General features: G+C 41.6%; 1 protein-coding gene across 3 annotated transcripts in view; it reads left to right on the top strand.

Moving 5' to 3' along the window:
- Nucleotides 1-19,795, top strand: part of LIN9 (lin-9 DREAM MuvB core complex component) — a 96,611-nt gene that overhangs the window by 57,777 nt on the left and 19,039 nt on the right. For all 3 annotated transcript variants that reach the window (XM_010381999.2, XM_010381991.2, XM_030936977.1), the window contains one exon: nucleotides 6,793-6,873. In XM_010381999.2, coding sequence (XP_010380301.1) covers nucleotides 6,793-6,873 — 81 coding nt within the window. The remainder of the gene's footprint in view (nucleotides 1-6,792; nucleotides 6,874-19,795) is intronic.

The raw sequence follows: 19,795 nt of genomic DNA, 5'->3' as shown, positions 1-19,795 counted from the left end.
ACTTTGTCTGAAATTAATATAACTGCTCCTCCTTTCTTTTGATTAGTGTTAGCATGGCATATACTTTATCCATTTACTTTTTTTTTTTTTTTTTTTTGAGATGAAGTCTTGCTCTGTTGCCCAGGCAACCTCTGCCTCCTAGGTTCAAGCGAGTCTCATGCCTCAGCCTCCCGAGTAGCTAGGATTACATGTCCACCACACCTGGCTAATATTTGCATTTTTAGTAGAGACAGGTTTTTTCACCATCTTGGCCAGGCTGGTCCAGAACTCCTGACCACGAGAAATGTGCCTCCCAGAGTGCTGGGATTACAGGTGTCAGCCACTGAGCCTAGCCCTGTTTGTTTTTTGTGTTTGTTTTTTGTTTTTGAGAACAGGGTCTCCCTCTGTAGCCTCGGCTGGAGTGCAGTGGCTCACAACAGCCTCAACCTCCTGGGCTTAAGAAATCCTCCCACCTCAGCCTCCCAAGTAGCTGGGACTACAGGCGTAAGCTACCACACCTGCTAATTTTTGTATTTTTTGTATAGGCATGGGGTGTCAGTGTACCTAGACTGGTCTTGAACTCCTTGGCTCAAGCAATGGGACCCACCTCGGCCTCCCAAAGTACTGGAATTATAGGGGTGAGCCACCGCACCTGGCCTTCATCCATTTACTTTTAATCTATCTGTGTCTTTATGTTTAAAGTAGATTTCAAAGTGATTATTGATATAATTGGATTATCATACAGTAATATCTATCATATTTATTACTATTTTCTATTTGTTGCTCATATTCTTTATTTCTATTTTTATATTCCACTTTTTTTTTGCCTTTTATGGTTTAATTTATGTAATTCCATTTTTCTCTGCTTTTTTAGCATATAGGTTATACTTTTTTCTTTTAACTTTCTTTAATGGTTGCTCTAGAGTTTACATTATATACTTTTACAACTAATCCACATCCACTTTCAAATAACACTGTACAGCTTCATGGGTAGTACTAGTACCCGATAATAACAAAATAATCCTAATTTATCCCTCCTTTCCTTTGTATCATTGCTGTCATTATTTTATTTATACCTAAGCATGCATAAGCATATATACACATAATCATATATAATCAAATATGCTATTGCTGTTATTATTTTGAACAAACTGTTTTCTGTTGGAACAATTAGGAATAAGGAAAATAAAAGTTTCTATTTTACCTTCAAATAAATGTATTCTTTCTTTGATACACTTCCTTTATTTATATTTGAGTTTCTGACATGTATCATGTTCTTTTTCTCTAAAGAACATCATTTAACATTTCTGGCCGGGCGTGGTGGTTCACGCCTGTTGTCCTAGCACTTTGGGAGGCTGAGGTGGGTAGATCACTTGAGGTCAGGAGTTCGAGCCCAGCCTGGCCAACATGGTGAAACCCCATCTCTGCTAAAAATACAAAAATTAGCCAGGCATGGTGGCGCTTATAGTCCCAGCTGCTTGGGAGGTTGAGGCATGAGAATCGCTTGGACCTGGGAGGTGGAGGTTGCAGGGAGCCAAGATCAATCCGTTGCACTCCAGCCTGAGCAACAGAGCAAGATTCCATCTCAAAAAAAAGAAAAAGAAAAAAAACATTTCTTACAAGGCAGTCCTACTAGTGACAGATTTTCTCAAGTTTCTTTCTCAGAGAAAGTCTTTATTTTTCTTTCACTTAAAAAATTTTTGTTTTATTGGCCGGGCATGGTGGCTAACGCCTGTAATCCCAGCACTTTGGGAGGCTGAGGCGGGTGAATCATGAGGTCAGGAGATCGAGACCATCCTGGCTAACACGGTGAAGCCCCATCTCTACTAAAAATACAAAAAATACGGCCGGGCGCGGTGGCTCAAGCCTGTAATCCCAGCACTTTGGGAGGCCGAGACGGGCGGATCACGAGGTCAGGAGATCGAGACCATCCTGGCTAACACGGTGAAACCCCGTCTCTACTAAAAATACAAAAAACTAGCCGGGCGAGGTGGCGAGCGCCTGTAGTCCCAGCTACTCGGGAGGCTGAGGCAGGAGAATGGCGTAAACCCGGGAGGCGGAGCTTGCAGTGAGCTGAGATCTGGCCATTGCACTCCAGTCCGGGCGACAGAGCGAGACTCCGCCTCAAAAAAAAAAAAAAAAAAAAAATACAAAAAATAAGCCAGGCGTGGTGGCAGGCGCCTGTAGTCCCAGCTACTTGGGAGGCTGAGGCGGGAGAAGGTCGTGAACCTAGGAGGCAGGGCTTGCAGTGAGCCAAGATCGTGCCACTGCACTCCAACCTGGGCAACAGTGCAAGTCTCCATCTCAAAAAAATTTAAAAAGTTATTTTATTTTATTTATTATTGTAGAGATGAGGTCTAGCTGTGTTTCTCAGGCTGCTCCAGAACTCCTGGGCTTAAGCAGTCCTTCCTCTTGGCCTTCCAAAGTGCTGAGATTATAGGCGTGAGCTATGATGCCCAGTCCTGTTTTACTTTTGAATGATAATTTCATAGGGTGTAGGGGTTTAGATGGCCAGATTTTTTTTCTCAGCACAAGACATTTCACTCCAGTCTCCTCTTGCTTGCCTGGTTTCTAAGAAGTCAGATGAAATTCTTATCTTTGCTCCTCTATCGGCAAAGTGTTTTCTTTCAGGATTTTTTTCCCTTTTTTTTAGTATGTAGAGATGGGGTTTTGCCATGTTGCCTAGGCTGATCTCAAACTGCTGGGCTCAAGTAATCTGCCCACCTCAGCCTCCCAGAGTGCTGGGATTACAGGTGTGAGCCACCATAGCTGAACCAGAATTTTTCTTTGTCTTGGATTTTCTGTGGTTTGAATATGATAGGTGTAAATCTAGAGGTTTTTGTGGCATTTTCTCTGCTTGGTATTCTCTGAGCTTCTTAGATGTTTGGTTTGGTATTTGACATTAAATTGGGGAAACTCTCATTCATTATATTTCAGATAGTTCTTCCTTTTTTTCTCTCTTTCCTCTCCTTCTTGTATTTCCATTAATGCATAAGTTACACCTTTTGTAGCTGTCCCACAATCCTTGGACATTCTGTGCTGACTTTTTCAGTCTTTGTTCTCTTTGTTTTTTAGTTTTGGAAGTTCCTATTAATATATCCTCTTCTGAGATAACTGTTGTGGAAGGAAAAAAAAAGAAAAATAAATAATATATCCTCAAGCTCAAGAAATTTTCATCTCTCTGCTTGCATTGCCCATCTGTTCTTGCATGCTATTTTATCCATTAGAGGCCTTAGCTTATTACTCATAGTTCTTTAAAATTTCAACATCCCTGCCATATCTAAGGCTGGTTTTTATGCTTGCTTTGTCTCTTCAAACTATGTTTTTTGCCTCTTGGCATACCTTGTAATTTTTTCTTAATTGCCAAACGATGTACTATGTAAAAGGAACTGTCAGCCTGAGCCTCTAGACTGTGAACTTCACAAATGCGCCTCAGTTTTTCCTCCTCTTAGGTGGTACAGGGTGGCTAGAGTGGGCTGGGATTGGATTTTTCTCTTGCCCCAGGTCAGTTAGCCTCTGATAAAACCCTAGCATGTTAGCTTCTGGTTAAGTACTTTTCCCTGAGGTCAGGCCTTGCTAAGAAGAACAGAATGCTCCGTTTTAATTCAAAATTGTTAGTTTTCTCTTCCCCTTGCAAGAAACAAGAGGGTGTATTTCTGCAGTATTCACTAAGAACCAGATTAAGCCCCTGGAAGTAAAACTCACAAAAGTATGCTTTTCAAAAAACCCTCATAACTGAGTCCTGTTGAGCAAATGCTTAATGGTCAGACTTGCCTGCACCTACCACATAAATTACAGTTCCGTTTTTCCTACCCCAGCACTGGTTCCTAGAGGTTTTTGCTCACATGTTTCTGCTCTAGTAAATGGTGATTCTACATATTTGCCTTTCATTCTTTCTAATTTTGTGGACAGTTTGCCTTGGCCCTCAATTCTCTTAGAGATCTAAGAAGTGTCGTTGATTTTTTAAGTATGTTCAGTTTTTTACCTGGTGTTAGGATGGAGTAGCACCTTCCAAGCTTCTTATATCCCAGACTGTAAACTGAAAGTCTATGTATTTGATTTTAGTACTTAATTTAAAATTTATAATCTATATGTAAAGCCTAGTTAAAACACTACTTCCACTATTATTTTAAGATATTTAAGAGGTAAAAATAAAAGTTATTTTGTGTCCTTACCTTTTATAGTATGTGAGGTTTTATAAAACTCAGTTTTGCTCTTAAGCGTTGAAGTTGATATTTTGATTTTTTGCTGTTCCAAATATATTTTTTCTTATGACAAAATACACGTTAAAAATGTTTTGCTGCACAGTGGCTCACACCTGCAATCCCAGCACTTTGGGCGGCCAAGCTGGGAGGATTGGGAGTCTAGGAGTTCAAGACAAGCCTGGGCAACATAGACAAGGATTGAGTCTAGGAGTTGACAACAAGCCTGGGCAACATAGTGAGACCCCCATCTCTACAAAAAATACAAAAATTAGCCAGGTGTGGTGGCACGCCCCTGTAGTCCCAGCTACTCGGGAGTCTGAGGTGGGAAGATCCCTTGAGCCCAGGAGGTTGAGGCTGCAGTGAGCCATGATCATGCTACTGCACTCAGCCTGGACAGCTATAAGCTACCACGCCCAAACTTATTCTTTCTTTCTTTCTTTTTTTTTTTTCTTTTTTGAGATAGAGTCTTGCTCTGTTGCCCAGGCTAGAACGCAGCAGTCATGTGATCTCGGCTTCACCTCCCAGGTTCAAGCAACCCTCATGCCTCAGGCTCCCGAGTAGCTGGGACTACAGGCTCGAGCCACCACGCCTGGCTAATTTTTGTATTTTTAGTAGAGATGAGGTTTTTACCATGTTGGCCAGGCTGGTCTTGAACTCCTGACCTCAGGTGATCCATCAGCTTCAGCCTCCCAAAGTGCTGGGATTACATACAGGCATAAGCCACCATGCCTGGCCAAAAAAGGGTTATCTCTTAGAAATAAATAATAAGGGTCGGGCGTGGTGGCTCATGCCTGTAATCCCAGCACTTTGGGAGGCCAAGGCAGGTGGATCACCTGAGGTCAGGAGTTTGAGACCAATCTGGCCAACATGGTGAAACCCCATTACAGGTGGATTTCTTTTTTTTAAGAAACATAACTACAATATCTATTACATCTATAAAAACTTAAATGTCAATATCAAATATCCAGTTGGTATTCAGATTTTTCAGTTGTTTTTTAAATGTTGAGTGCCTTTTTTCTCCATTCAGCTTATTGAAGAAACTGGATCCATACAGTCTCCCACAGTCTCGATTTTTCTGACTAAATCCTTGTGGGATTATTTAACTTGTTCTTTGTATTTTATGTAAATTGAAAATTATATCTAGAGGTTTGATTGGATTTAGGTTTTTTGATTGGCTGTTTGTTTTCATGTGACTTCTTTTACAGGTGGTTTTGTGTTCTTTTGATAGGAGGTATTTATTTATTTATTTATTTATTTATTTATTTATTTATTTATTTATTTATTTTGAGATGGGGTCTTGCTCTGTTGCCCAGGCTGGAGTCCAGTGGCGTGATTTCGGCTCACTGCATCCTCCACCTCCCAGGCACAAGAAGTTCTCCCACCTCAGCCTCCTGAGTAACTGGGACTACAGATGCAAGCCACTAAACCCGGCTAATTTTGTTTATTTTTTGTGGAGATGAGATCTCAAACTCCTGGACTCATGATCCCAGCTACTTGGGAAGCTGAGGCTGGTCACAAACTCTTTGGCTCAAGTGGTCTTGCTGCCTTGGCCTCCCAATGCACTGGGATTACAAGTGTGAGCCACTGTATCTCTGACCTATTTATTTTTTGATGTTAGCTGCCATTGATTATCAATGCTTAGATCCATTCATTCAATACGATTTCAAAATGGCTTTCACTCTGTCATTTCTTCTTCCTAAGTATCATTGTAAACTCATGGATTTTAACATTTGGCTTTAGTTCATTATAGTTATTATTCTTACTGGTCTACAAATTTCCCTATTTTGGACCAGTGAAAGCTTGTTCAAATTGACTCCTTAGTCCTTTTGACATGTCCTAATTACAATGGATTTTTAAAATAATATTTGCTTGTCAGTTTAATCAGATGTATAAAATACAGTGCTATGAGGCTGAGTGTTGTGACTCATGTCTGTAATCCCAGCACTTTGGGCGGCCAAAGTGGGCAGATCACTGGAGGTCAGGAGTTCGAGACCAGCCTGGCCAACATGGTGAAACCCGTCTCTACTAAAAATACAAAAATGGCCGGGTGCCCTGGTTCACACCTGTAATCCCAGCACTTTGAGAGGCCAAGGTGAGTGGATCATCTGAGGTCAGGAGTTCAAGACCAGCCTGGCCAACATGGCAAAACCTTGTCTCTACTAAAAATGCAAAAGTTCATCGGGCATGTTGGTGGGTGTCTGTAATCCCACCTACTCGGGAGGCTGAGGCAGGAGAATTGCTTGAGCCTGGGAGGCGGAGGTTGCAGTGAGCCAAGATCACGCCATTGCACTCCAGCCTGGGCAATAGAGCAAGACTCCATCTCAAAAAAAAAAAAAATACAAAAATTAGCCAGGTGTGATTGTGTGTGCCTGTAATCCCTGCTACTCGGGAAACTGTGCCACTGCACTCCAGCCTGGGTGACAGAGTGAGACTCTATCTCAGAAAAAAAAAACAATGCTATGCTATATATATATATATGTATGTATGTATGTGTTGAAACACTAAAATCTATTGCTAAAATATCTTACTAAAAAATTGGAAATTTAATGTCTAACCAATATACCTAAATGCCTCTGTTTCTTCTAAAATATTTCTTCTTTTTTTGTAGACCCGATTATCAAAAATTCTCATGATTAAAAAGGAACATATCAAGAAATTAAGGGAAATGAACACAGACGCAGAAAAATTGGTAAGAATTTGTTTCTCTTTTTTTTCCTTCATTTGCTTGTCTAATTTTAAAATGGTGAGACCATCTATATCTGTTGATTTAAAAATATCTATGGGAGGAAACCTTCAGATAAATATTATTTTTAAATCCTCATTTGCATGAGGTTGTCCACACCTGTAGTCCACCTTCTTGGGAGGCTGAAGCAAAAGGATTGCTTGAGTCTAGAGTCAGAGACTGCAGTGAGCTATGATTCTACCACTACACTCTAGCCTAGGTGATAACAAGACCCTATCTCAGTAAATGAATGAATACAGGAATACATACATACATACATACATACATACATACATATATAAAAAAGTAAATCTTCATTGCTATCACTATCTCTTGTTATACTGAACATATGCTAAGTAAACTGGCAATGCATTGCCCCAGACCTCATTATGCCATTGACTGTACAGTTGAATAGGATTAATGGGTATATTAGGTTCTTTGAACAGTTTACATGAGTCTGGAATTGCTCAGACAGATACCTGTGACCAAGGAAGTTGTAATGACAGGTTATAAAAAATGTTTCAGAATAAGTAAGTCAGGAAATATCTGTATTGTCATCTTTAGGTTATCTTGACAACATTTATATCCTAATAATCTAATGAGTTCAAAAAATGAGAGCCAATTTTATTTATAAGATAATTACCAGAAGTCTTTTTTTTTTTTCTGAGACGGAGTTTTGCTCTTGTCTCCCAGGCTGGAGTGCAGTGGCACGATCTCAGCTCACTGCAACCTCCACCACCTGGGTTCAAGTGATTCTCCTGCCTCAGCCTCCCAAGTAGCTAGGATTACAGGCACACACCATCACGACCAGCTAATTTTTATATTTTTAGTAGAGACGGGGTTTTGCCATGTTGGCCAGGATGGTCTCGAACTCCTGACCTCAGGTGGTCCACCCACTTCAGCCTCCCAAGTGCTGGGATTACAGGTGTGAGCCACAGCGTCCAGCCAGCCACAGCACCCGGCCCAGAGTTTTTTTAAAAAAAAAAACTAGCCGGGCGAGGTGGCGGGCGCCTGTAGTCCCAGCTACTTGGGAGGCTGAGGCAGGAGAATGGCGGGAACCTGGGAGGCGGAGCTTGCAGTGAGCTGAGATCCGGCCACTGCACTCCAGCCTGGGCGACAGAGCAAGACTCTGCCTCAAAAAAAAAATAAATAAATAAAATAAAATAAAATAAAATAAAAAATAAAAATAAAAAGCTGTTTATGTAGACACTATTCACTAGGAAAGTCTTTGAATTGTAATGAAATTCACATCTTGCTTAAGGGTATGTAGGATGGCAAATAGGTTTTATCTCATGTACCATCTCCAGTTTATTGAAAATGACTGTATAGAAGTCTGAAAGGGAGGGCTCAGTGACTGTGCTCAGGGGGCAAAGTGCTGTGACTAATTATCAGTGTCTGTTGTAAGTGCAAGAATGGGAGTAGTAGCACTGGGAATCTCTGGAATGAAATGTTGTAAGGGTATAGGTGTGGATACAGTTAGGTATCTACAGCTGCAAAAGTAGATACCTAAGTGAATAAGGAACAATTCTCTTTTAGGATTATAGAATTTTTTTTATCTGAAAATTACTGAATTTTTAAGACCACAAATGTCGGGTGATTTCAGCATAAGATCATACTGCTCTCTTTAGCAGTACAGATATTAAAACTTGGGCTTATTTCCCAGTTTAACTCGTTTAAGCGTAATATGAAATTAGTATTGTCAGATACACAAGCCATCCAGAAGTGAAAAAGATTAGCTATAGCATATTGCCATTACATATCTTAAACAGAGAAATGTATGTGCATGCTTCTTTACTACTGGACTCTAATTCTTACCTTGGTTTCCATCAGTTCTACTTCTGCCCTTTATATTCTATGCCTTTTCAGTGCTCCTCCACCCCACTTCTATTTTTCTCTGGTCACTTTATCATCTTTTCTATCTTTATATATAGATGAAGTATTTCCCTTTAATATCACTAGTTAGGACTGTTTTCTTCTAAGTTCCATGCTTTAAAGCACTGGGCTTGCCTTTGCCCAGTTAATCTTATCTACTTTCAAATAGAGACCTATTTCGGGTTGTTTTGCAACTAAGAAGATGCAACCTTCAGTGTAAAATGAATTTGTATTCACAGAGACCGTTTTGATGTTGGCTTGACTTCTTAGCATATGAGAACTCTGTAGAAGTAATCTAGTTGGCTTGATATGTTTTATTATTTGTTTTATTTATGTAAAAATAGTTTCCATATAAAAATTCAAATATGAAATGATTTAATCAGTCAAACTGTAGTTCTTTATAATGCCTTCTCCATAAATAGTATTAAGTTAGCATATGTTATAAATATGTTTGTTTATATGTTTACCATATGGATTTCTTTTTCTTTGCATATACTAAAAATTATTTTCATGCAGAATGGAATTAAATTATGATATATTGGCTTATCTTTTAAAATGACTGTATTGTACCATGATTTTTTTTTTTTTTTTTGAGATGGAGTCTCGCTCTATCACCGGGGCTGGAGTGCAGTGGCCGGATCTCAGCTCACTGCAAGCTCCGCCTCCCGGGTTCCCGCCATTCTCCTGCCTCAGCCTCCCGAGTAGCTGGGACTACAGGCGCCCGCCACCTCGCCCAGCTAGATTTTTGTATTTTTTTAGTAGAGACGGGGTTTCACCGTGTTAGCCAGGATGGTCTCGATCTCCTGACCTCGTGATCCGCCTGTCTCGGCCTCCCAAAGTGCTGGGATTACAGGCTTGAGCCACCGCGCCCGGCTGTACCATAATTTAAACAACTTCCTATTAACAGATATTTGAGTTATTTCCATCACTTTATTAATATAGTGCGAATATTTTTGTGCATTTGTTTGTGTCTATCTGTAGGATAAATTTTAGAAAGTAAAATGAAAGATTTAATGAAACTTAGTTTAAGAGGTAGGCTGAACATATTTTTTTCATATCCTTTATAATTGCACATAGAATATGAAGTACAAAAAGAAGTAAACAGAAAAAAAATGGAGCAGTCTGCTTAACAATGTCTATGAGATTTCAAAATTTTTTTCTGGCATGTTTTTAGATGAAACAGAAACCATGGCTACAAGAGGCCCTAGATCCAGAGTTGGCAAATATGATGAAGTGCAGAAGTGAGATTAGTATTTTAAAAGGCAATTAATTCAAGGTCTTTCTCCTTGTTCCCCTTCTTCATCTCAGTGACAGAATTCAAACGTGGCATTTACTCAAGTTAAAAGGAGAGAAAGAAGCACTTCTCTAAAGAATTTGAATGTACTATTTGGGGAAAGTTAAGGTTTTTTTCTGCTTTTGGTAAGGGTAGACTAGGTAATTTGGATTAACCTTCCTGTTGTGAATAACTGTTTCCTCTGGAATAAAATATTAAAATAAGCTGCTTGAAGACACTGGAGCATTAACAAGGCATTGAGAAGGCCGGGTGCAGTGGCTCATACCTGTAATCCCAGCACTTTGGGAAGCCAAGGCAAGTGGATCACTTGAGGTCACGAGTTCAAAACAAGCCTGGCCAACATGACAAAACCCTGTCTCTACTGAAAATAAAAAAATTAGCTGGGTGTGATAGCATGCATCTGTAATCCCAGCTACTTGGGAGGCTGAGGTAGGAGAGTCGCTTAAACCCAGGAAGCAGAGGTTGCACTGAGTCAAGACCGTGCCACTGTACTCCAGCCCGGGCAGCAGAGCAAGACTCTGTCAAAAAAAAAAAAAAAAAAAAAAAAAAAAAAAAAAAAAGAAAGAAAAAGAAAGAAAGAAAGAAAGAAAGAAAGGAAGGAAGGAAAGAAAGGAAAGAAAGAAAGAAAGAAAGGGAAAGAAAGAAAGAAAGAAAGAAAAGAAAAGAAAGAAAAGAAAGAAAGAAAAGAAAAGAAAAGAAAAGAAAAGAAAAGAAAGAAAACAAGGCATTAAGGAATTATAGGATCTGGGAAAAGAAGGAAAGAAGTAAGGGGAAACCTGATGTTCAGGGTTGCTTTTTCCTTGGGGGCTTCTGCGAGTTCCAGAAAAGGTAGCTGAGAAGCTAAGTGGCATTCTTGAAAGGCTTGTAGGGGTTGGAGGCCAAAATTAGAGTCCAGAGACCCACCGAGGGTTGGGGGAAGTTGGCAAACTTTTAAGTCCTCTTTGGAGGAATATAGCATTTTTATAGGCCTCAAATTATTTCTATAAATTTGTATATATAGTATCTAACACTCAATTTAAATTCAAGACACAATAGGAGACACAGTAACCCTAAGGAAAAAAGCAAATAAACTGTAGATAGTAGGCAGACTCCAGACAATGGAGTTTTTAGAAATATATTTTAAATGCTTAATTTGTTAAAAGAGATGAGACAAAATTGAGAATTTTAGAAGATAACTGGAAACAACAATAAAAAAGACCAAATGAAAACTATAAACTCTAGCAATCAGAATTAACTCAGTTGGTGGATACAACCACAGCAGATTAGAAACAACTAAAGAGAGAGCTAATAATTGAAAATAGATCAGAGGAAAATACCCCGAATGAAACATGAAGATAAAAATGAGTGGAAAATATAGAAGAGAAGAGACGATAAATAGGGGATACAGTGAGGAAGATCTAATGTGTAATGAAATAGCAGAAGGAAAAATAAAGAATGGAACAAAAGCAGTATTTTAAAAGATAATGACTAAAGGCATTCCAAAACCATCAAAAAACAACAAACCGCAGATAGATTCCTATCAACCCCAATGAGATAAATAAAAAGATAGTGACTTTTAGACACATTATCTTTTTTTTTTAGAGACAGAGTCTCACTCTGTCTCCCAGGCTGCAGTGCAGTGGTGCGATCTTGGCTCACTGCAAGCTCTGCCTCCTGGGTTCACACCATTCTCCTGCCTCAGCCTCCCGAGTAGCTGGGACTGCAGGCGCCTGCCACCATGCCCAGCTAATTTTTTGTATTTTTTTTTTTTTTTAGTAGAAACAGGGTTTCACTGTGTTGGCCAGGATGGTCTCGATCTCCTGACCTCGTGATCTGCCTTCCTCAGCTCCCAAAGTGCTGGGATTACAGGTGTGAGCCACCACTCCCGGCCTAGACACATTATCTTAAAACTGCTGAAACTAAACACAAAGTGAAAAAATGTTAGAGTACCCAGGGCAGGATGGGAGTGAGAAGTATGTACAAACGAGCAACCAACAATTTGTCTGAGAGCTCCCATCTCCACAAAAACAATAGGAGACAGAAGATAATGGAATAACATCTTCACAGGGCTGAAACAAAATAACTGCCAACCTAAATTTCCATAACCAGTGAAAATGCCTTCAAGGATAAAGTTAATAGTTGTAGACAAATTTATGGACCTTCTTACCAGAATATCTACATTAAAGGAAATACTAAAGTTTTTGTTTAAGCAGAAGAAAAAACTTGAAGTTTGTAAGAGAAACATGAAGATTCAGGGAATGAAGAAACAAAAAGGGTAAATATGTGGATTAATCTGACACATTAAATAATTCTTTTGGCACTTAAAGTATAGAGAGAATTAAAATACACTATAATTGCCTGTTGGTCAGGGTAGGGGTGTATATACATATAGGCCTAGATAAATGAAAGATGGATGACCTTTTAATCTCTAAGGAACCTATTAAAATAATAGTAAAAGATGAATATTTATCAAGCTAATTAGGGGGAAGTAGATGGGAAATGGAACAATAAAAATGTTTAATTGGGGCTGGGTATAATGGTTCATGCCACTGGATTGCTTGAGGCCAGGAGTTTGAAACTAGCCTGGCCAACATGGCCAAACCCCGTTTCTACTAAAAATACAAAAATTAGCCGGGCATGGTGGCACATGCCTGTAATCCCAGCTATACAGGAGGCTGAGGCAGGAGAATCACTTTAACCCAGGAAGCAGAGGTTGCCACTGCACTCCATGCCACTGTACTCCAGCCTGGGCAACAGAGCAAGACTCTGTCTCAAAAACAAAACAAAACAAAAAATGTTTTTTAGAAAAATTAACCAGGCATGGTATAGTCCCAGCTACTCAGGAGACTGATGGGGCAGGATTGCTTGAGCCCAGAAGTTTGAGGCTGTGGTGAGCTAGAATGTTATCACTGAACTCCATTCTGGGTGACACAATGCGACCCTGTTTCTTGAAGAAAAAAAAAAGTATGTGACTGGCAGAACTAAGAAACTTTAACAGAACACTGTATTGGTGAGGATGTGGACAAGTAGGCATTCTTACACATAAATTAGTACGTTTTTTATGAAGGGTGTACAGGGTCTCAGAAAATGATACCCCAAAATGAAGGCCTCAGAAGCAGCTCTCTCTGACCTTTTTTTGCCCACCTATCTTTGATCTCTCATTTTCTTCTGAGGCTAACCATAGAAACCAGAATCCCTCTTCCCCAAAGCAGGTCATAGAAACCAGAACTCCTTTTCCCAGAAACCAGCCTTATATAAAACCTGAGAATATTACTCCAGCTTGCCCGTCACCTTTGTGTGTAAAAATTGGTCATAAAGAAATTATTTGACCTACTTTGACTGTAGGTCATAAGACCCCCATTCCAGACAGGATTCTGCCTCATACCCATAGGAAGGATTGCTGCAGAGAGAGGCCAAGAGAAATCTAGACAGGCCTTACTGGATTTCCCTACTTTGTTAGCATTAGATCATACCCTGTTTGTCCAATCATATTTCTTTTTTGTTTTTTTCTTTTCTTTTCTTTTCTTTTCTTTTCTTTTTTTTTTTTTTGGAGACAGAGTCTTGCTCTGTTGCCTAGGCTGGAGTGCGGTGGTGCAACCTCAGCTCACTGCAGCCTCCACCTCCTGGGCTCAAGCAATTCTTGTGCCTTAGCCTCCTGTGTCCAATCATATTTCCATACCACTGTCCATATGCTTTGTGAACCTAAGCACAAAAATTGACAATGTATTTTGTATTTTTCATTCTGAAGACTCTGGCGTCACATAAAGTTATAACCAAATAAATGTGTATGCCTTTTTTCCTATTAGTCTCTCTTTTGTCAGTGATTTTCAGTGAGCCTTCAGAAGGTGAAGGGGAAGTCCCTCTGGCCCCTACAGGTGCTTCGGCAATATCTGTCAAGATTTAAAATGCTCAAGTCTTTTGATTTAGCAGTAGCACTCCTGAAACTTCCACACATATGTTTGCCTTTGTCCAAAATGACTACATGTTCATTGCAGCATGTTTGCAAGATCTGAAGGTTAAAAACAATCTGAATGTGCATCAAGAAGGAGCTAATTTGGGAGATTAAGGTAGGAAGATTGCCTGGGACTGGGAGTTCAAGACCAGCCTGGGCAACATAGTGAGACCCTGTCTCTACAAAAATGTTTAGGAAATTAGCCAAGCACAGTTGCAGATGCTTGTAGTCTCAGCTACTCAGGACACCGAAGCAGGAGGATTGCTTGAGCCCAGGAATTTGAGGTGCAGTGAGCTATGACCGTATCACTGCACTCCAGCTTGGGCAACAGAGCAATATCCTATCTCTAAAAATAATAATAATAATAGTTTTTTGGCTTGGCACAGTGGCTTATGCATGTAATCCTGGCACTTTGGGAGGCTGAAGTGAGTGGATCACGAGGTCAGGCCAACATGGTGAAACCCCATCTCTACTAAAAATACAAAAATTAGCCAGGCGTGGTGGCATGCACCTGTAATCCCAGCTACTCAGAAGGCTGAGGCAGGAGAATTGCTTGAATCCGGGAGGCAGAGGTTGCAGTGAGCCGTCATCATGCCACTGCACTTCAGCTTGGGTGACAGAGCGAGACTCCGTCTCAAAAAAAAAAAAACAGTTTTTAAAATAAATTTAAAGCGGCCGGGCGCGGTGGCTCAAGCCTGTAATCCCAGCACTTTGGGAGGCCGAGACGGGCGGATCACGAGGTCAGGAGATCGAGACCATCCTGGCGAACACCGTGAAACCCCGTCTCTACTAAAAAAATACAAAAAACTAGCCGGGCGAGGTGGCGGGCGCCTGTAGTCCCAGCTACTCGGGAGGCTGAGGCAGGAGAATGGCATAAACCCGGGAGGCGGAGCTTGCAGTGAGCCGAGATCACGCCACTGCACTCCAGCCTGGGCGACAGAGCGAGACTCTGTCTCAAAAAATAAAATAAAATAAAATAAAATAAATTTAAAAAATAAAACATAATAAGGAACTGGTTACATGTATAATATGTTTATACAGTGTAACACCCTGTAACAGGGAAGCTCACTTGAACAAACCTGAAGATTTCAAGTGAGAAGATGAAAGCGCTGAGCATGTTTATGATACATTCCCATTTATTTGGAAAAGGAAGGGTGGATTCAGGAGGAAATATGTGCCTTTTTTGTTGTGTGTAAATAGACTATCTCTGGAAAGATGCTTGAGAAACTGGTAATACTGATTACTTCTAAAGAGAAGAGAATAAGTAAGTGGCATTAGGGGGAGACCTAACTTTTGAATTTTAAACCATGCAAATGTATTTTCTGTTCCAAAAAAAATTAAAATTATCTTCAAGAGAAGATTAAGAAGAAAAGATTGAGCTGTCTCAGAACATACTATTGAAAGCCAGAGATGGAAAATCTGAAAGAAAAATTAAGAAACAGAGAGTACCAATTCCATTGTCCAACATTCAGCCAATAGGGTACCCACAAATGGAGCAGAGAAAATAGAGGGGAGGGGAATTATCAAAACAATGACAGAAGAAAATTTCCCAAAGCTGAAGAAGAAAGTGACCTAACTCACTGTTTACTCTTAATGTTGACTCAGTAGCTTTCCTTCATTAATCCTAGTTTTACTTTCTGAAACAGTTTTAATAAGTCTGCTACATCTTCTATGTGGTAACTATTAAGATATTTGGAGAATATGACAGGAGGCTTCAAGATGACTGACTATAGGCATTTTTGTACTCAACTCCTCCACTAAGAAGCAAAATAGTAAGTAGATAATCATACTTCAAATAGATCATCCAAAAGAGAATACTGGAATTCAACAGAAAAGTGACAGGAAATATTTAAAGCAAGGAAGAAGAAAGTGAGACAGCCTGCTAGGCTGGGATCAGATAAGAGCCAAGAGAGATGCCCCAATAAAGGGAAAGGGTAAACAAGAGACCCTCAGAAGTCCTCATTCCCACTGTCAGCTCCTGCAATCCTAGCCACAGGAGAGCCCTTGACTCTCATGGGTCCTGAAACTAACACACAGACCTTTCGGGATCTTGTGCAACAGTACTGCTCCAGAGAGGAAGTTTGCACTGCGTCTCACATGCTCCCTGAGACCTAAGCAGCTACAACAAGGTGCCATTTTAGAGCCCAGCCCCAACAGACTGTGCACTGTCCCAGAACCTAGTGGCACCAGAGCTGAGATGCAAGAGAAGAATGGCTGCTACCCCCAGGGTTTACGTGCATATGACCATGGGCTACTGCACCAGGGATTGAAGCATAAGTGAGTCACTGGCTATGGCAGCAGGGGCTGAGGTGCAAGCGGCATGCATGTTCTGTACCCACTGGCCTAGGCTGCCCACCATTGAAGGCAATGCCTCCCTCTCCAGTGTGGCAGGGCAGCTCCCCACCCAAGCATTCCACTGGTAGCCTGGGGGATTGCCCCACCTCTGCCTGCCACTGGTTGCACCTGCCCTTACCATCAGGGAGCCTGAGAACAAGACTGCTCGGCCCAGCTTCGGTCCCCCTGCCGCTTGTGCCAGAGTACACAGTCCAACAGCCAGGCTATTGCCCAGCCCAGTATACCACCACTTGTACCTGAACACTCCTCCTGGGGCCTGAGTTTGGGCCTACCCCGCAGCCACTACCACCACAGCTGGCACCTACCTGCACATGCCACCTGCACACCTGGAGACTGGCCCACCCAGCCCATCACAGCCACTGCCAACACTACTGGGTCCTTGGGGACCTAGAAGGTCATCTTGCCACTGTCATTGTCATTGTTCATGTGACACTGGTTGCCTCAGGGCCCAAAATTCTGCCCACCCACCCAGCCCACTGCTACCACTACCCTACCAGCATCTACGAAGCCGCCTGGAACCACAAGAATTGGTGTGCCTGGACCTGTTAACATCAGTGCCAGCATACACCACCTTGGAATCCAAGGACAGGCATGCTTAGCCCACCACTGCCACCACTGGGGCCCAAAGGCCGACCTACGTGGCATCCCAGCCCTCTGCAAAACTTCACCAGAGCATCCACAAATAACTCTACCCTGAGCTACTGAGGAAGCCATAGATACCATTAATGCTGTTTACAGTCAAAGAAATAGACTACACTGCTGCATGCATCCAAAATCAAGCCAAAGTATCCCACCCAACCAATACCATAGATACATATTCAGGAAAAAGTCCTCCCCTACAAAAGCAATTTCAGCCAGGTGCAGTGACTCATGCCTGTAATCCCAACAGTTTGGGACGCCAAGGCAGGAGGATTGCCTGAGACCAAGAGTTTAATACCAGCCTAAGTAACACAGTGACACCCCATCTCTATAAAAATGATTTTTTTTTCCTTTTGAGCCAGAGTTTCACACTTGTTGCCTAGGCTGGAGTGCAATGGTGCAATCTTGGCTCACCGCAATGTCCGCCTCCCGGGTTCAAGCGATTCTCCTGCCTCAGCCTCCCAAGTAGCTGGGGTTACAGGCATGCACCACCACGCCTGGCTAATTTTGTATTTTTTTAGTAGAGATAGGGTTTCTCCATGTTGGTGAGGCAGGTCTCGAACTCCTAACTTCAGGCGATTAGCCCGCCTCAGCCTTCTAAAGTGCTGGGATTACAGTTGTAAGCCACCGCACCTGGCCCATAAAAATGATTTTTTAAAAATTAGCTGGCCGGGCACGGTGTCTCAAGCCTGTAATCCAGCACTTTGGGAGGCCGAGACGGGCGGATCATGAGGTCAGGAGATCAAGACCATCCTGGCTAACACGGTGAAACCCCGTCTCTACTAAAAAAAAAAATACAGAACATTAGCCAGGCATGGTGGCGGGCGCCTGTAGTCCCAGCTACTCTGGAGGCTGAGGCAGGAGAATGGCGTGAACCTGGGAGGTGGAGCTTGCAGTGAGCCGAGATCGCACCACTGCACTGCAGCCTGGGTGACAGAGCGAGACTCCTCAAAAAAAAAAAAAAAAAAAAACAATTAACCAAGCATGGTGGTTCATGCCTGTAGTCCTAGCTACTTGGGAGGCTGAGGTGGGAGGATCACTCAAGCCCAAGAGTTTGGGCTGCAGTGAGCTGTAATTGTGCCCCTGCACTCCAGCCTGGGTGATAGAGGAAGATTCCAACTCTAAAAGAAGAAGAAAAAAAAAAAAATTCAAAAAACTTGGAAGAAGCAACTATTATACCCAGATGCACAGATATCAACTTAAGGACAAGAAACATTTAAAAACAAGGAAATATGACACCTCCAAAGGAACACAATAATTCTCCGGCAACAGATTCCAATCAAAAAGACATTCTTGAAATCCTGGAAAAAATTCAAATTACTGATTCTAAAGAAGCTCAGTGAGAGAGAAGAGAATTCTGAAAAACGATACAAAGGAACTAGAAAAGCAGTTCAGGATATGAATGATAAATTCACCATAAAGATATACTTTTTAAGAACCAAACAAATTCTGGAACTGAAGTATTCATTGAATGAAATACAAAATATATTAGAAAGCTTCACTGGGTGTGGTGGCTCACACCTGTAATCCCAGCACTTTGGGAGGCTGAGGCGGGCAGATCATGAGGTCAAAAAATTGAGACCATCCTGGTCAGTGTGGTGAAACCCCGTCTCTACTTAAAAAATACAAAAATTAGCTGGGCATGGTGGCATGAGTCTGTAGTTCCAGCTGCTCAGGAGGCTGAGGCAGGAGAATCACTTGAACCCGGGAGGCAGAGGTTGCAGTGAGCAGAGATTGCGCCACTGCACTTCAGCCTGGTGACAGAGCGAAACTCCATCTCAAAAAAAAAAAAAAAAACACTTCAACAATAGACTAGATCTAGCAGAAGAAAGAATCTTGGAACTTGAAGACAGGTCTTTCGAAATAACCTATTCAGGCTAACGGAAAAAAAGAACAAAAAGGTGAACAAAACCTTCATGACATATGAGACACCATAACGTGACCAAATATTCAAATTATTAGGGTCCCAGAGGGTGGAGAACAAGAGGATTAGGAAACCTATTTAATGAAATAATAGAGGAAAACGTCCCAAGTCTAGCAATAGATTTACACATCCAGATACAGAAAGCTCTGAGATCCCCAAATAGATACAATCAAAAAGGACTTCTTCACATCACATTATAGTCACACTGTCTAAAGTCAAAGATGAGGGAATGCCAAAAATAGCAAGATAAAAGCATCTAGTTACCTGTAAAGAATCCCCATCAGACCAACAGTAGATCACTCACCAGAAACCTTACAGGCCTGGAGAGAATGGGATAATATATCTAGAGTGCTGAAAGAAATTAATGCTTCTTAAATGAAGAAGTAAAGCCTTTCCCAGACAAGCAAAAGCTGAGGGAATTCATCACCACTAGACTGACCATACAAGAAATGGTCAAGAGCATCCTAAACTTGGAAGTGTTTACCATCATGAAAACACATGGAAGTATAAAACACTGGTAAAGTTGGCCGGGCGCGGTGGCTCAAGCCTGTAATCCCAGCACTTTGGGAGGCCGAGACGGGCGGATCACGAGGTCAGGAGATCGAAACCATCCTGGCTAACACAGTGAAACCCCGTCTCTACTAAAAATACAAAAAACTAGCCGGGCGAGGTGGCGGCGCCTGTAGTCCCAGCTACTCGGGAGGCTGAGGCAGGAGAATGGCGTGAACCTGGGAGGCGGAGCTTGCAGTGAGCTGAGATCTGGCCACTGCACTCCAGCCTGGGTGACAGAGCGAGACTCCGTCTCAAAAAAAAAAAAAAAAAAACACTGGTAAAGCAAGCACGCAGGACTCAAATGGTACCACTACAGAAAACA

Source organism: Rhinopithecus roxellana, chromosome 8, assembly GCF_007565055.1.
Source record: "Rhinopithecus roxellana isolate Shanxi Qingling chromosome 8, ASM756505v1, whole genome shotgun sequence".
Lineage (NCBI taxonomy): Eukaryota > Metazoa > Chordata > Mammalia > Primates > Cercopithecidae > Rhinopithecus > Rhinopithecus roxellana.
This window is presented reverse-complemented; position numbering and strand designations above follow the sequence as displayed.